The sequence below is a fragment of the Salmo trutta genome, chromosome 37 (genome assembly GCF_901001165.1).
Source record: "Salmo trutta chromosome 37, fSalTru1.1, whole genome shotgun sequence".
NCBI lineage: Eukaryota > Metazoa > Chordata > Actinopteri > Salmoniformes > Salmonidae > Salmo > Salmo trutta.
In genome coordinates this window covers 18,309,607-18,327,452 of record NC_042993.1, presented here as the reverse complement: position 1 = coordinate 18,327,452, position 17,846 = coordinate 18,309,607, and the positions used below count along the sequence as shown (strand labels likewise).

The 17,846-nt window shown below is 41.1% G+C and overlaps 1 protein-coding gene across 5 annotated transcripts in view; it reads right to left on the bottom strand.

The window, feature by feature from the left end:
• Positions 1 to 1,924: 1,924 nt before the first annotated feature.
• LOC115176393 (growth factor receptor-bound protein 10) overlaps positions 1,925 to 17,846 on the bottom strand; it is a 100,870-nt gene continuing 84,948 nt past the window's right edge. For all 5 annotated transcript variants that reach the window (XM_029736413.1, XM_029736414.1, XM_029736411.1 and 2 more), the window contains 11 exons: positions 15,391 to 15,506; positions 14,845 to 14,919; positions 13,380 to 13,517; positions 12,946 to 13,056; positions 8,246 to 8,341; positions 7,926 to 8,000; positions 7,503 to 7,619; positions 7,092 to 7,158; positions 6,894 to 6,981; positions 6,612 to 6,705; positions 1,925 to 6,427 (listed from right to left, as the gene is read on the bottom strand). In XM_029736413.1, the coding sequence (XP_029592273.1) occupies positions 6,281 to 6,427; positions 6,612 to 6,705; positions 6,894 to 6,981; positions 7,092 to 7,158; positions 7,503 to 7,619; positions 7,926 to 8,000; positions 8,246 to 8,341; positions 12,946 to 13,056; positions 13,380 to 13,517; positions 14,845 to 14,919; positions 15,391 to 15,506 (1,124 nt within the window). In that variant the 3' untranslated portion in view covers positions 1,925 to 6,280. The remainder of the gene's footprint in view (positions 6,428 to 6,611; positions 6,706 to 6,893; positions 6,982 to 7,091; positions 7,159 to 7,502; positions 7,620 to 7,925; positions 8,001 to 8,245; positions 8,342 to 12,945; positions 13,057 to 13,379; positions 13,518 to 14,844; positions 14,920 to 15,390; positions 15,507 to 17,846) is intronic.

Genomic DNA, 17,846 nt, shown 5'->3' with positions numbered 1-17,846 from the left:
TTAGCTTAGTGATGAGCTTTGAGGGTACTATGGTGTTGAACGCTGAGCTGGAGTCAATGAATAGCATTCTCACATAGGTGTTCCTTTTGTCCAGGTGTGAAAGGGCAGTGTGGAGTGCAATAGAGATTGCATCATCTGTGGATCTGTTTGGATGGTATGCAAATTGGAGTGGGTCTAAGGTTTCTGGGATAATGGGCCTTGTGAATGTTGACCTGTTTAAAGGTCTTACTCACATCGGCTGCGGAGAGCGTGACCACACAGTCGTCCAGAACAGCTGATGCTCTCATGCATGTTCATTGTTACTTGCCTCGAAGCGAGCGTAGAAGTTATTTAGCTCGTCTGGTAAGCTCGTGTCACTGGGCAGCTCTCGGCTGTGCTTCCCTTCGTAGTCTGTAGTAGTTTGCGGGCCCTGCCACATCCGATCGGAGCCAGTGTAGTATGATTCGATCTTAGTCCTGTATTGACGCTTTGCCTGTTTGATGGTTCGTCGGAGGGCATAGCGGGATTTCTTATAAGCTTCCGGGCTAGAGTCCCGCTCCTTGAAAGTGGCAACTCTACCCTTTATCTCAGAGCGAATGTTGCCTGATAAAATGATACATCTCAATTCTCATCTGCATAACCAGGATGTTGTTTTATCTACATCCTCTTATGGGGCCTGGATGATTGCTCTATTCTTATGCTGCATTCATAACCAAGTGGCAAGGTGGTAATTACCAATTGTGAAGTTGTAAATATGAGTTAGATGCATTCACCCCCCCTTGAACTTGAGAAACATTGTTTGGCTAATGGCAAAAAAGCTGCATCAACCATAAACTACAAGTACAGCTAGTGCTCACAAACAAATTATAGTGTTCACCAACCATATTAATAGATTGCTTTTTAAAAATAATGTTTTGTTTAATTTAACTCCCGAAAATGCTGTTGTAGAGGTCATTTCCTTAGTGGGTTATGTCAGAGTTCAGCATGGGAGAAGTCGGAGCTCAGGGATAATAGAACAGTTTCCTAGTAATTACCTGTTGGAGGGGAGGTCAAGTGGATTTTTCTTTACAGTTGTATGCTTGTATTTACGACCTTACAAGATGTTATTAACGCAGAATTAGGTCTGTATCGAGTAAACTGTCCCAAGTTTTGTGCCAACATCCATGATGCTTTTGAATGAAAATTGATTGTTGGGACATGTGAACAATCCTTAAAATGTGAAATGTGTTAGTTCATGACGTTTGTCCCTTAAAGGGGCAATCCATTTTTGGACTTATAAATGAATGATATGTAGCTTCCCACTGAGTCTTGAAGAATATAGCTTATAAATGCCTCATAAGCGTAGTTCAACTGCCGTACCCCATCAGAACCCAAAATATAAGCTTGTTTTACTCCAATGTTTGTAAACAAAGAAAATGTAAACAAACTACATGGCCTTAAAACATGATTAAAACTATAATGTTGATATCATGGATGGTCAGTCCTTGCATCCATATCTCTGTCTATGAATTTGAGAGTGGTTACTCCAGCCCAATCCCACAGCTTTTTACTGAAACAGTGCGGGGAATATGCTTTGCTATTGTTTCAACGGATGATTTCCCACTTAAGTAGAGTATTTGATTCGCTATTCGTAGTGGTTGTCTTCCATCTAGTGGGAAAACAGGGTGAAGTATAACCCAATGTACAGTTGAACATTTCAAGCAGACATTTATGACAGCTAGATGAAAATATATAACTAAACTCATGGTAAGTTGCAGTGGAATTGTAATGCCATCTATAATAATTAGCATTTGCAGTAGTTTTCAAAAGAAACAGAATGATTTGCAAATAGAATACAGTGATTTAAATGCATTTGGAATTACCTTGATTAGGACTCAAGGTAATTGAGTAATGAGGAAAAAGGTCAAACTTCTCTACCAAGACAATACCAGCGCAGCTTAAATTAATAACAATGTATTAATGTTTTATTCTAATTACAATAAACAGAACATATCAGTCCCTTATTTGTACAAAAATACCTGAAAAGGTTACAATGAAGATATATAAGCCATTCAGCTATTTACAAATCGAAGCAAAGCACAGTATGAATACAGGATCTTTCTCTTAAAAAGAGATACAGGTTCTTGTTTTTTGCAATCCCTGAAATACATAATCGTTTATATTTATATAGATTTATATATATTTGCTTTACTCCTTTGTACAGTCACTGTATCTTGCATTGTGACAATATATGCAAAGCACAAGAGTCATTATCGATCACTGGGAAAGGTTCCCATGAACGGTCCAAAGTCAGCTCTAGTTTTGTGCAGAGAAAAAGGTCATCAGAGGCACCTGCTGCGTTTTAGGCTTCTTGAGACAAACAGACTTACACAAGAGAAAAGAGGACACCTTACATCAACTGTGCTGTACTACTGTTTGGGAGAAACTACTGGTATTCTGAAAGAATATCATAAAGGCCAAACTACTTACTAAAGAAAAAATTATTTGGTGAAATACTATTAACCCCAAGTTGATCAACAGAACTCCACAACGTCGCACATACAAAATCTCACTGGTCTGACGATATGACCAGTTTTCAACAGGCTCCATGTCAACCCTGAGCAACCCAGTTACATTCATTTCTCTGAAATATTAAAAAAGTACATTTTACTTAATTCACTTTCATCAGTTCACTACTTTGCAGGTGATTCAATGTCACTAGTAACATTCTACTAGTTCATGGCAAGCCACTATGTGAGAGAACTCGCCTCTGAATACAAAAAACACCTATCTATCTGTATCTAACAGGCCTAAACAGTTAGTGTTGAGAAGTCAGTGATGTCTGAGTAGCTTAAGATGACTTGCAGGAACTATGAAAAGATGTACACTGTATGCCCAAGCCAACTCCAGTTCCATACCAGCAACATTTCAATATTACAGACATTTGTGAAGAGGTTTTTACATGACAAACATTTAAGAAATAAACTCGATATGCACATTAAACCAAATGATAAAAATAAATCAAGTTTCTTCATTTCATAAGTAGTTAAGAATAAGCCAATGCGGTAATAATAGTGATCTGTAACCTAAATACAGTGTTGCATCTACATGGTTTCATATGCTAATATGGTACATTGATTCAGTACACAACTTTTACATGAGTTGCATATAACATTGTACAGCTAAGATTACCATCGGAGGAGGCAATCCTAACTGATTTCTACTGAAATCATTATGACCAATGGGAAGATATATTGTCTGACGTTTTGACCGAATTTAGCAAAGGAGAAGTAAGCAACTTTGGCATCTAACCTGCTCATTGTATAGTCATAATGATGCCACACCCAGACATTAACATATATTATATATTCATGGCTCTGGTCACACCCAATAAACAGTGAAGTGTAGCTCTGAAGTTACTCTCAAAATTCCATGGAAAAAGGTACTGCAAGGGGCATCTAGTGGTGCCATCACATCCAAGCCTTTTTCATTGGATAATACGCATAGCACACTATGTTGTGGAAAAGACTTGGCTATTTAACGTACTATACACAAATTCGTTTTTTGCAATTGTGGCTCAAGTATTGTAAAGGTATAGCTTCACTTCTGACACAAGAAACAAAGTTCTGATTAACGCAAAGTTTAAAGAGTGAAAGTTCTGTAAAATGGAAGACGACTAACTGTAATGAAAGGGACACAGCAACTGAACTGACAGCTCAAAACGGTGTAAATTTGAAAATCAATTCGAATTAAATATCTCGATATGAAATTAATTTGATTGACAGTATCAGTGAAAGTCACACTTAAGAAGATGTCAAATGATTAAATATGTAAAAAATATATGTAATCTAATTCAACCTGTGCGTTTGAAATATTCTTGAGCGGTTTATGTGAAAGGATTTCCTAAATGTAGAAGAATGTTTGCGAGAAAGGCATTAAACTGAATATCGATGTGAAACGCACTGTGACTGAAATAGTGACTTTTATTCCCCACACTTTTTCTACTGACACCAATTTGGAATGAAAACCATGACATTAGGGAACACCACTTGCTTTCAACGTTACTTCATAGTAAGTGTTGGTGATAAAATAGTTTGAGTGAAATATAGGCTATGTAATAGATGCTATGTAATAGATGCTATGTAATAGATGCTATGTAATAATTGCGCAGTTCAATCATTCCATGGTAATGATAAAACAGTACCGAACAGCGCTGAGAAAAGAGCTACATTTCAAGTAATCACTCACATCCAGGTAAATAAATACATTTGTGAAACAATACTTGAAATGATTGAGTCATTGCATCTTCTTTTTTGAAATGTCATTGTGCAGAACTTGTAGATAGTGTGGCTAATATTCTGTATCTGAATCTATCTAGCTTAAGACACCATAAATAAAAAGATGGCTCTTTCTTAATGTTGCATTACAGGTAAAAACATCTTTACAAATCTGTGTGTTCACTGCAACCTTGGACAAGGCTGGACAGTAAAAACCCTTCCACTTCAGGCTATCATCCATTACTAGGGATTCACAGTGTCTGTTCGAAAAACAATCATTCAATCACATCATGGAAAAGATAAGCAACAAGTCTAAAATGAATGGACTTGGTGTGAATCCCAAATGGCACTCTATTCCCGATTATAGTGCACTACTTTTGACCAAAGTCTTACGGGCCCTAGTCAAAAGTAAGGTAATGCACTATGTAGGGAATACGGTACCATTTGGGATGCACCCTTGGATTATGGAGATGGGTCCTCGTAGCAGATGAGTCGATTGATTCCAGTTGCATTCTACAGACAGCACAAGACAGACCGACCTTGGACTGTACACGTCAACTCTGAGCTAGTCAGATCCCTCTAGTGGATCACAACAGGTTGGTGTAGTGGTTATATTTCCCTGTGTTCTGACGGAGGGAATGCAAACAGGTACGTTTAAAAGAAAACTGTGGCAACCTCCCGCCCCAGTGGCCTAAGTTAGATTTTAGTCATATAATCATAACCATGTCTTCAGAGAGCGTACAACATGGAATTACAGTCCACAAGATGGCCATATGCTTTCCAATGTTTTACATATAGCTTTATTATTGTGTTGACACCAAGAGAGACCCAAGAGCAGAGCCTTCCTTAGCTGTTATGTTGCTTTGTTATCACCTGAAGAGCAGCTTGGTAGCCTAGCGCCATTCTGAATACGTACTGTAGCCAACAATAGAAGGGTTGGTTATAGCACACAGTATAGGACTAGGCTAGCAGCGTGGACCTCAACAGCTATCTATTACGTGGACTTAAATGAGTGGATGAGATGAGGAGTGAATGAATACCTGTAGTAGTTTATATTTTGGGGGGAAGTTCATGTGGAACACCGGATGGTGGAGCTGATGATGGATTGATTTAACACTGAACTGGATGTAGTGATTTAGTTGTTGTTGTGTGACTGTTAGAAATCTATACGCTCCAGACTACTGATAAGAAACTAAAACAGACTAAGAACACATTTGATGATGCAGTACTAAAATGTCATGAATACAAAAGCCTGTGAGGTCACCAAAGAAAGAAAGAAATGAGAGTCCTATGAGAGAGGAATGAATGGATCCTGTGTAGTCCTTGAGTATCCTTCAGCTCCATCCTAAGTTACCAGCTCCAGCCTCTCCTTTCCCACAGCCTGACAGACAGCTGGCCTCGTGATCTGTCTCATGATGTTCTTTTTACGAATATCAGATTGTCCATCCATCCCTCCAACACAGGAGAGATTTGCCATTGTTGGTAATGAGAAGAATGAGACAGTAGAGGAATTCTTCTTCAGTCAGTGTGGAAAGGCCTGTTCCCAGTTTCACAAGCGCCAAACTAGACAACAATAAGCTTTTCAAAAAAAGGTTGTAGTATAGATGATTTGTAACAAAAAAATACTTTCATTATGTAAAAAGTGGCCCAGACTAAACAAAGTCCTGATGATTGTACAAGGAAAATAAAAACTCCTTTGATCTCATAAACTGTCACTAAACCTTGTCAGTGGATCAGAGCTTATTGGTGACTATGAATACAAACTTGAAAATGTTTTTGTTTTTTATAAGAGTTAATAACAACGTGGTGCATCTTTTTGCTTTAATTTTTGCTTCTTTATCTCCTCCTTCCTTCCGAAACACAGAGGTCACTGAAGTCCACTAGCGTCCGTCCTAACCCACCAACCACTCCTTCCCGTTCCATCCGCAGTCTCTGGCAGCTCATGACACATCCACAACAACATGAGTTCATCACTTTAGCTTCTCCTAAAGAAAAAGTCTTGAGTTTGTTTTTAGGCAGAGTCCGGTCAAGTCATAGGTCAGGGGTCATAAGGCTACGAGGGTGCAGGGGTGCTTGAGTTTACAAGGCAGGACTCCTCTGTTGAGCTGGTAGAACTCCACCAGCTGGATCAGGTCGGTGAATTTGGTGGACCCGTCGTCAAGGCTGAAGAAGATCTGGCCGTCCTCTTCACACTGCAGGACGGGCCATAGAGACAACAGTCAGGTGAGAACAAGAGGAAGTAATGAACAACAAAAGTTACTTTACTCCATAAAATTGTTGACTGTTTTACTTGGTTTTCTAGTGTGCTTGTAGACATAAGAGAGATGGGGAGGTCAAAGAGAGTAGAAGCCCAGAGGCAAGATAAAGCTCACTTACCGGTAAGATCTGGAAATGCTTGATTTTCTGGTGATGGCACAGTGTGAGGACAAAGGCCTTTGGGTTGCTTTGACTGTCCCTCAACAGAAACAACCTGAGCAGAAAAGGGGGAAAATCAGTCTTTGGTGAAAACTTCAACGTCTGTCAAATTTACAAATTTAAATCCAACATACATTGGCATGTGGGCTGGGCATTCTGAAGATGCAAGACACTTCAATAATCAAATAAATCCCAATTAAATAACCGGTTGGCTGTGTGGTTGCAGCGACTGAGGAGCCTTACCCGTCCACCTGGCCTTGTTGGTGGATCATCCGATGGGACTCTTCTCGCGTTATCCGCCCATGGAACCACAGCTGTGTTCTGTGAATAACTGGACGTGGACGTGGAAAGGAGAGCTTTAGGACAGGAACAAGGCTTTTATCTACACAGAATGTAGCCAACTCAAATAAGAGGGATTGTGTGAATTTGTTGTTGAATTACCTGAGCTTAATACACAGGGATGTAGTGGACTGGGACTACCTAGAATGTTCATCCGTTGACTTCTCTTCTGAGATACAGAACAAACAAACATGGATTAGTTTGTTAATAAAAGGCTCTTACCTCATTGGTACAGCTGCGTGACGGATAGCATGATAGCTTTGTGACAAGCATGACTCAAAGAAAAGTTGTTGCACTCTTGCTTAGATTATTTCTAAATCACCAACAGCAGTAACTTTTCTTTCTGACCATAAGGTCATATAAGCATTGTAATATCTTAATAACGTTGCAGTCGCATTGTGGTCAGGTTGTAGTAACATTGCTGTAATGTAGCTACGTTGAAGTAAGGTTGCATTATTGTTGTAGAACCATTGGAATAGTAACATTGTAGTAGAGTTGTAGAAGGAGACTCACCCTCCAGGCATAACCCTCCTCCATGGCAGCGCTCTGGGCCTCCAAGGGATTGTCGATCACCCTGCCTATCCTTCCTGAGAAATCCATAGCCACCAGAGAATTCTCAGACACACTCCGCTAGAGGGAGACAAAGCAGTACCAATGTCAATACACTTCCAATGTAGAAAATGCCCTGTTACCGTACTAGGGCTCTTTCTCAATTGTCTGTCATTGAAGTCCTCCTCTCTCCTCACTTCCTTCTCAAAACGCACTGGACAGGTAACCTAGCGGTTAAGAGTGTTGGGCCAGTAACCGAAAGGTCGCTGGTTCGAATCACCGAATAGAGGAGACAAAGAGTCAAGAAAGACAACCGAGAAAGAGTCTGGATGTTAACAACAGTTTGGCTGGCATGGTGGCAGTAAGGCGCTAAAAGGAGAGGCTTACCACTGGTGTTGAAAAGTGTGACAGAGTCTTTCTCTGCTGAGGAATCTTGTAGTTCTGATAGAGGACTATTCCATACTGTGAAGAATAAGGAGAGTATCCACAAATGAAAACGTTTGCTTTTGTTTGGGTGAAGTCAACCAATAGCTAACCTTCCAAAATATTGATAAAATTCATAAAGATAGATAGTATTCAAATTAGCATGCTATAAGTGACTCTCACAACAACCCATGTGAAGTGAACTTGCATCTGATACAACCCTCTGGTATAACTGAGGCACTACTTTGCAGTGTATTGAGGGATTGTTGCCATGGAATTGGTACCTTGAAGAGTCTGAAGGCTGTCATCCAGGACGTTCTGCTCTGTTCATCTTCAGTGCACAACATCCTCAACTCTTTCAGCTCAGTCCTCTTGTTGGGCTGTCAATTAACACACAACAACCAATTAGAGAGACCAAACAAACACCTCATCATTAGAAACAACCATTCAGACAGTATGGTTGTACTAAAACACTCCTCCCTCGTACACTGACATATCCCATGAGATGATAGTTGATGTTGTTCAGGGTTGGTGAGAGAAAACCCCGCCAAAAAACTGTAATCCATTATGTTACGAGCATAAATATTGTAATCAGATTACAGATAGTTTTGAAAAACTAGATTACTTCAAAATTCAGAAATTCTTTGATACCTTTCTGTTGTCTCAATGACATTTAAATCAGCATTGAAAAAGGCGCACTTTTAAGTTTTTCTGCCTGAGTAAGTCTGAGACCACTACAGTGAGGGGAAAAAAGTATTTGATCCCCTGCTGATTTTGTATGTTTGCCCACTCACAAAGAAATGATCAGTCTATAATTTTAATGGAAGAATTTATTTGAACAGTGAGAGACAGAATAACAACAAAAAAATCAAGAAAAACACATGTCAAAAATGTTATAAAATGATTTGCATTCTAAAGAGGGAAGGAAATAAGTATTTGACCCCTCTGCAAAACATGACTTAGTACTTGGTGGCAAAACCCTTGTTGGCAATCAGAGGTCAGACGTTTCTTGTAGTTGGCCACCAGGTTTGCACACATCTCAGGAGGGATTTTGTCCCACTCCTCTTTGCAGATCTTCTCCAAGTCATTAAGGTTTCGAGGCTGACGTTTGGCAACTCGAACCTTCAGCTCCCTCCACAGATTTTCTATGGGATTAAGGTCTGGAGACTGGCTAGGCCACTCCAGGACCTTAATGTGCTTCTTCTTGAGCCACTCCTTTGTTGCCTTGACCGTGTGTTTTGGGTCATTGTCATGCTGGAATACCCACCCACGACCCATTTTCAATGCCCTGGCTGAGGGAAGGAGGTTCTCACCCAAGATTTGACGGTACATGGCCCCGTCCATCGTCCCTTTGATGCGGTGAAGTTGTCCTGTCCCCTTAGCAGAAAAACACACCCAAAGCATAATGTTTCCACTTCCATGTTTGACGGTGTGGATGGTGTTCTTGGGGTCATAGGCAGCATTCCTCCTCCTCCAAACACGGCGAGTTGAGTTGATGCCAAAGAGCTCCATTTTGGTCTCATCTGACCACAACACTTTCACCAGTTGTCCTCTGAATCATTCAGATGTTCATTGGCAAACTTCAGACGGGCATGTATATGTGCTTTCTTGAGCAGGGGGACCTTGTGGGCGCTGCAGGATTTCAGTCCTTCACGGCGTAGTGTGTTATCAATTGTTTTCTTGATGACTATGGTCCCAGCTGCCTTGAGATCATTGACAAGATCTTCCCGTGTAGTTCTGGGCTGATTCCTCACCATTTTCATGATCATTGCAACTCCACGAGGTGAGATCTTGCATGGAGCCCCAGGCCGAGGGAGATTGACAGTTCTTTTGTGTTTCTTCCATTTGCGAATAATCGTACCAACTGTTGTCACCTTCTCACCAAGCTGCTTGGCGATGGTCTTGTAGCCCATTCTAGCCGTGTAGGTCTACAATCTTGTCCCTGACATCCTTGGAGAGCTCTTTGGTCTTGGCCATGGTGGAGAGTTTGGAATCTGATTGATTGCTTCTGTGGACAGGTATCTTTTATACAGGTAACAAACTGAGATTAGGAACACTCCCTTTAAGAGTGTGCACCTAATCTCCGCTCATTACCTGTATAAAAGACACCTGGGAGCCTGAAATCTTTCTGATTGAGAGGGGGTCAAATACTTATTTCCCTCATTAAAATGCAAATCAATTTATAACATTTTTGACAAGTGTTTTTCTGGATGTTTTTTTTGTTATTCTGTCTCTCACTGTTCAAATAAACCTACCATTAAAATTATAGACTGATCATTTCTTTGTAAGTGGGCAAACGTACAAAATCAGCAGGGGATCAAATACTTTTTTCCCTCACTGTATGATGACACACCAAATGCGTTAGATGGATTGCGGGAAAAGAGCAGGAATGGGCTTTTGTAGGCTACAGTCCAAAGATGATCCAACTTGAATAAATGCTTGGAGGTAAAGACGACAGCAGTGGTGTAGCCTACAGGCAATACGGATATCACATATTATTGATATCTACAGTGGCTTGCGAAAGTATTCACCCCCGTGGCATTTTTCCTATTTTGTTGTCTTACAACTTGGAATTAAAATTTATATTTTGGGGGTTTGTGTCAATTGATTTACACAACATGCCTACCACTTTGAAGATGCAAAATATTTTTTATTGTGAAACACAAGAAATAAGACCAAAAAAAAGAACTTGAGCATGCATAACTATTCACCCCTCCAAAGTCAATACTTTGTAGTGCCACCTTCTGCAGCAATTACAGCTGCAAGTCTCTTGGGGTATGTCTCTATAAGCTTGGCACATCTAGCCAATGGGATTGTTGCCCATTCTTCAAGGCAAAACTGCTCCAGCTCCTTCAAGTTGGATGGGTTCCGCTTGTGTACAGCAATCTTTAAGTCATACAACAGATTCTCAATTGGATTGAGGTCTGGGCTTTGACTAGGCCATTCCAAGACATTTAAATGTAAACCACTAAAGTGTTGCTTTAGCAGTGTGCTTGGGGTCATTGTCCTGCTGGAAGGTGAATCTCTGTCCCAGTCTCAAATCTCTGGAAGACTGAAGCAGGTTTCCCTCAAGAATTTCCCTGTATTTAGCAACATCCATCATTCCTTCAATTCTGACCAGTTTCCCAGTCCTTGCCGATGATGCTGCTACCACCATAGTTCACTGTGGGGATGGATATTCTCGGGGTGATAAGCAGTGTTGGGTTTGCGCCAGACAGTGTTTTCCTTGATGGCCAAAAAGCTACATTTTAGTCTCCTCTGACCAGAGTACCTTCTTCCATATGTTTGGGGAGTCTCCCACATGCCTTTAGGCGAACACCAAACGTGTTTGCTTATTTTTTTCTTTAAGCATTGGCTTTTTCTGGCCACTCTTCCGTAAAGCCCAGCTCTGTGGAGTGTACGGCTTAAAGTGGTCCTATGGACAGATACTCCAATCTCCACTGTGGAGCTTCGCAGCTCCTTCAAGGTTATCTTTGGTCTCTTTGTTGCCTCTCTGATTAATGCCCTCCTTGCCTGGTCCGTGGGTTTTGGTGGGCGGCCTTCTCTTGGCAGGTTTGTTGTGCTGCCATATTTTTTTAATAATGGATTTTTTGGTGCTCCGTGGGATGTTCAATGTTTCAGATATTTTTTATAACCCAACCCTGATCTGTACTTCTCCACAACTTTGTCCCTGACCTGTTTGGAGAGCTCATTGGTCTTCATGGTGCCCCTTGCTTAGTGGTGTTGCAGACTCTGGGGCCTTTCGGAACAGGTGTATATCGACTCATGTGACACTTAGATTGCACACAGGTGGAATTTATTTAACTTATTACATTACTTCTGAAGGTAATTGGTTGCACCAGATCTTATTTAGGGGCCTCATATCAAAGGGGGTGAATATATATGTACGCACCACTTTTCCGTCATTTTTTTTCATTTCACTTCACCAATTTGGACTAGTTTGTGTATGTCCATTACATGAAAAAAATCTATTTAAATTACAGGTTGTAATGCAAAAAAATAGGAAAAACGGCAAGGGGGATGAATACTTTTGCAAGGCATTGTACATTGATGTGAATTACACTGCTGCTCTCTCTGTTAGCTATTTGTTCATTACGGTTTGTGGTTGTTGTGGATGGCTGTTCACAAATGTATATGTGTATTTTAACCCAATAATGGTTGAATTGAAGAAGTTTAAGCTGCCTATAAATTATTGTTTTTTCAACCAGTGGACAGTGAGTGAAAAAATGCACTCCCTCAACAGCTGCATAGTGCGGATCCCAGCCTACGAAATAAAAGTTTGAGTTGCTCCCTTCTAAACTCCTCTGTGGTATTGTGCTCCATACTGTCAAAAACAAGTTTCATTTAAGAAGACCACGAGTGGGGCTTTTATTGCTCAATCTAATTTGTGCTGATTCAAAATGCCCATGGGCCTAATGGATACATGATCAAACTCACACAATTCGATAGACTTAAACAGCTGCAAATTATCCAGATACCAAAGTGTCACCAACAAAAACGTAAACAATAGGCATATGGCATACATTTTTTACACGCAAATAGCACTTTTCAGGAGTGCACAAAGCATGCCATTCCATGAGAGCAGCATTTATTTTTCTTACTCAAAGCAATGAGCCCAATCATTTAGAAAGGAACCTTTCCAACCCTGATCATGTTGCAGAATAAAATTGGATTTTGGTTTTTCATTCTCTATCCATTTATTATATAGCCAGAAAGTGGGTCAACACAGAGCACACAATGGCAGCGAGGCCTGCCTCTTGTCAGGCATGTCTCAGCAAGATACAGGATGCTTACCAAATGGCAACCTATTCCCTATATAGAGCACCATTTGGGAAGCAGACAGTCTAGACACGATACTGTTCAATAACTGTAATAGGAGACGGCTTGTCCTCCATAGAAGACAGCGGAATAATAGACAACATATGAGCATCTGAATGACTTGCAATGCCTCGTGTGCAGAGGCTTTTCTTTCTCTTGAACGCACCTTTATACAGAACTCGTAGTCTGTCGGCGCACTGTGTAGCTTCTTGCCTGTTGTTACTGTGAAGACATTGCTGTCCTCCAGGTCTGCTAGTAACTGTAAATGCCTGGGCTCCTGTGGAGGATAAATCAATAGCCGATGTCATTTCATCACGAACAAACTTAAGCCTGGAGGTAACAGAGAGCAGAGGTCCACTCAAATCAATAGCAGCTTGTGTGGTTGTATGGGACATAGAGCAGGCAACTCTGAGCAGCAAGTATGTACACTGATGATTGAGGTAAGCAGCCTCTTAACTAACAACTAAAGTATTAGACTTTGTAGGCTATTACTAGCGCAGTTTAAATGTGAGATATTGGCTCAAGGATTCGGCAATACAAGCCTAATACTAACAGAGTTAAGTGTGCTAAGCATACCGTAGAAGAGAGAAGGCCATGTACCTTTGACGTTCCTTTTGTAGAAAAGTAAAGCCCTGAGCGTCTAAGGAACACGTACAGCTTCTTCCAGGATTTCCTGCCCATCTCCTTCACGTATAAAAAGCCCTGGATCTCAGGACAACTGCTGGAGTTCAAGAAATTCTGAGAGAAGGAGAGAGAGAAGAAGGCTTTAGCACACAGCTATCATCATCAAATATCATCATTTTCATGGGGCTCGGAGAAATAAACCTCCACCGCCTTCCTTCCTAGCCAGAAAACAAACATTTATATAACGAACAATCTTGGCATTCTTGTGATACCAATTTTTATGAGCAACCTTAAACATGGGAGAGAAATGTTCAGACAGATGTTCTGTCTTGCGTAACAGTATCAACCAAGACACATACACACTATAGACAGACAATTCAACAAGGAGTTCTGATTCTGACAGCAAGTTGTTCCAAGAACTGACTGGAGCGGTAAGATAAGCACCTACTGGTTTTAACATGCCCTGCAGAATACAGAACTCTCTCTGCCACATTCAGACACTGTCTCCTGACCTGACAAGATACTAATTAAAGCTGCAATATGTCACTTTTCGACGACCCGACCAAATTAACATAGAAATGTGAGTTAAGGATCTGACATTCTCATTGAAAGCAAGTCTAAGAAGCGGTAGATGTGTTTTATGTGTGCCATTTCTATGCTTCCCGTTCTTAAGTTCTGCTTTTGCGTCTTTTACTTCTGGCTTTGTACACCAGCTTCAAATAGCTGAAAATACAATATTTTTGGTTATGGAAAACATATTTCACGGCGGTTTAGACGGAACACTGATTCTCTACACAATGACTGAAAGTAGGCTAACTATTCCAATTTTTGTAACCAAGAAATGGCGTAGCAATTTTTGAGCAGTGCACCTTTAAGTGATCCACTGTTTATGATCTGACTTGATTTGATTCCGACTGGATTCCTGGAACCGCACCCAGCCTGCTCCTTAAAACTGACCATGTCAGGGATGGTATCATTTTAAAAGCTTTCTGTCATAGTGGATGGATTCCAGTCATGGCTCTTTTAATAACGCTTTGTCACACTACTACATTTGCAGGCTGAACATGTAAACTTCATTCCATTAGAGCCTCAGGTCTTTAAAGGCACCGTGCATCTACGCTGTGCTGCCTGGCGCAGGATGGGAGGATGATGGCCTGACGTGCTGTGCTTTAACATTCAGTACGTTCCTTTACTCTCCTCTCACAGTTGCTTCCCTCAGAAGCTGTAATGTCTGTCTGTCTGTTTATCTTTCTGTTAGGCACACCTGGCCTGCGTGTGCAAAGACACTCGTATGTCAACAGAACATCAAGTGTTACAGTCTGTTCTCTGACAAGACATGCACAAGGAGGTCAAAGGTGAGATCAGACATACAGTACACAACACAGACTGAAGTACGCAGTATGCTGAGGTAGTGGAGTCTTTATGGTTCTACGGTACATACCTGTAAAAGTTGAGACGGTGGGATTGCACCATTTGTTTCCTGGCACCATGCAACCATATGCTCGGGAAAGAAATTCTGTTGGTAAGTGAGAAAGGGAAGGTTGTGGGTAATAGGAAAATCAGAAGGATGGCGGTGGAACACCAAGAGACATTAAATGAATCCCTTTTCCCAAATGAAAAACATTAAACAATAACATTTGTCTCATAACTTTTCAAACTGGTTTAACCTTTCTGAGTCCAGGACAGTTATATCCACCAGTCTAACAGTGTTATCACATTCTGTTTAATTTTTTGGAGTGTGAGTGGGTACTTTACTATAAAGTGAGGGAAGGATGATTTTTCTGGGTAATATGCAACATTTAACAAGCACAACCAAACATTCGTCACTCATTTAACAAATGCATTGCTTGTAAACAAAAAATAACATCCAGGCTGTTTAGCTTGATGTAACTGTTTACACATGTAGAGGATATAAATAGGACAAGGAAAAACTCTGCAGGCGAGCTCTGGGATTCTTTGGAAACAAACGAACAAAAAAACAACCTACCAAGGGATTTCTGAAGAATTCATATTTGGCATAGTTCTTCCTGAACAGAAATCTGCCCTCGCTGGTCATGGATGCCTGCACTTGTACCACCAGCTCATGGTCCTCCAAGCACCTCTCTGTCGGGAGAGAGAGAGGAGTTAGTTATCAAATGGAAGCCTACAATAAGGACACTATCACATGTCAAAGTTTTAATTTTCATTTCCTGAACATTGTGTGTATAAGGCAAACGATGAAAGAACAAGCAGTTCTGCCTATGAACCCCCCACACACACACACCCCTCCTCACCCATAACCCACTCCCTGCCTACTCTGCCCACCCCCTCTCCCTAACCCTCCACCCCACACACCCCTTATCTTATCCAAAACTTGCAGACAAATCAGCATGTTCTTACTATATTCCAGGGTTGGGGTCAGTTCCATTTCAATTCCAGTCAATTCAGGAAGTACACTGAAATTCCAATTCCAATTATTTTCACTGCTTTTCAGAGATGAACATTTGGAATTGGAATTTGGTTTACTTTTTGAATTGACTGGAATTGACCCGAACCCTGCTATATTCATCTCCCCCCATCCTGTCGATGTCTTGAGCATACATTCACTCCCCCCTCTCTCAAACAATTAGTGGGACTATGCTGCTATGCTATACAGGCCCTGCTGTCTGCCTGGACCACTGACCCTGCCTGGCCCCTGCTCTCTCTGCAGGAACACATGTTTCACATCCAACTGTGGAAGCAGGATTCCTAAATAGATTTTGGCAGCAGGAAAGGAGACACTGGGGAATGGGGAGGAAGGGCCCAGGCTTTCTTGGACAAGCAGTAAGATTCTCTCACTCATTAAGAGGGAGAGAAAGAGGAAATAGACAATGTGGACGTTTTCAGAAACTATGTGTGTAGTTTCATACTGATGTTGCAACCTGGTTAGATTCCAGTCCGCTTATATCCCAAAAAATGGAGAGCCAATCCAGTACCTCCTCTACCTTGCCTTTACTGAGGCTCTTTGGTGAGTCACTTCCTCTCTGACCATGAGTCAGTCAAGCCCCTGACTCACTAGCTTAAAGCCTGTAGAGGTTGTAACCCTTTGTGGGGGAAGCTGAGGGAGGGTCATTGGCCATTATTCTTATCAGCTATTCTATTCACCCGATGACTGACAGTGGCCTTCTCTCGCTCGTTCTCTCTCTCGCTCTCTTTCTTTCTCTAAGGAAACACCCCCACTGACTGTGGGGTTGTCTTTCAACTATCTCCTCTGGACTCCCCCATTCTGAAGAGAAGAGATGACTCAGTAATGAAAGAAGCGTTAGTCTTCTTTATACCAGGGAGTCAGGGACCCCGTCTCCATTTTGGATCTGTGTGTGTCCCTGTCTTTCCTAGTTTCCTCCTTAGTGAGGAGATTGGGAGCAAGGTTGGGAAAGCAACATATCTTATTGGCTGGATGTCATTCTTATACAACAAGGCCTATCTGGACAAGCCTGGTCAGATTAAGGAGCAATTAGGAAGAGTGACCTTGCCTTGCCTCTAGTGGACTGGACTCACCATAGAGAGCCTGCCCTAGCTCCATTCAGGCGGCTTCTAAAAAGGTCAGATCAGCCCTGGTTCCTTTTACAACGAATGGAGGTTGCGTACAAATGGCACCTTATAGTGCAATATAGTGCCTTGTAGTTCACTATAAGAAAAGAGTGCCATTTGAGATGCACAAAAGTCTGTAGAATTTTGCCATTGTAGAGAGATGATGTTATACTGGTTATCCCTACTATACTTAGCACGGGTTTGGCAGCGCTGACACCAAACCAATCAGAACAGATCATGTGATGAAATTTTAAGAGCTTTAGAGGCCTGTGCTTCAGATATGTAATATTGTTATGTTCTAATCGCCATATAATGTTATTAGTTTAAAGATTTTGAAATAACTATGCAATTTCCTTTGGACTATAATGCGCTCAGGATATCAAAAGGAAATTGATGTTTATAAGCAAATTCATTAAAAAAATATTCAAAACCTGGATAATTCAGACACATATCAATATGAACTACACCATCTCCACACATGCAACATAAAACCTAAATAATTACTGCAAATAATACTCCATATAATTGTTACCCTTTATGTTGTGCGTACATATTGTGTAGCCTATATTTCAGTGTTTAGACCTAAACATTCCCAGAAATACAGTACTTTCATTTTACCCATCTGCTATAACGAAGATAAGCCCAGACACAACATGTGTTTTATAATTGCTCGTTCCTTAGGGGGTTGAAGTTTGGAACATTCTGCTTCTAAGAACTCTAACAAAACACTACAATGCCGCCACATTAAGTGTTCCACGTCTTGACTTACACAACCTAATTTCAATTAATCTAACATTCAGTGAGACTAGCGTTATCCTGTTCAGCTATGGTATAAGCCCAAAGTAAAGTCCCTGTACAAATGTTGACTAGCATGGGGGGGGACTAGATATACAG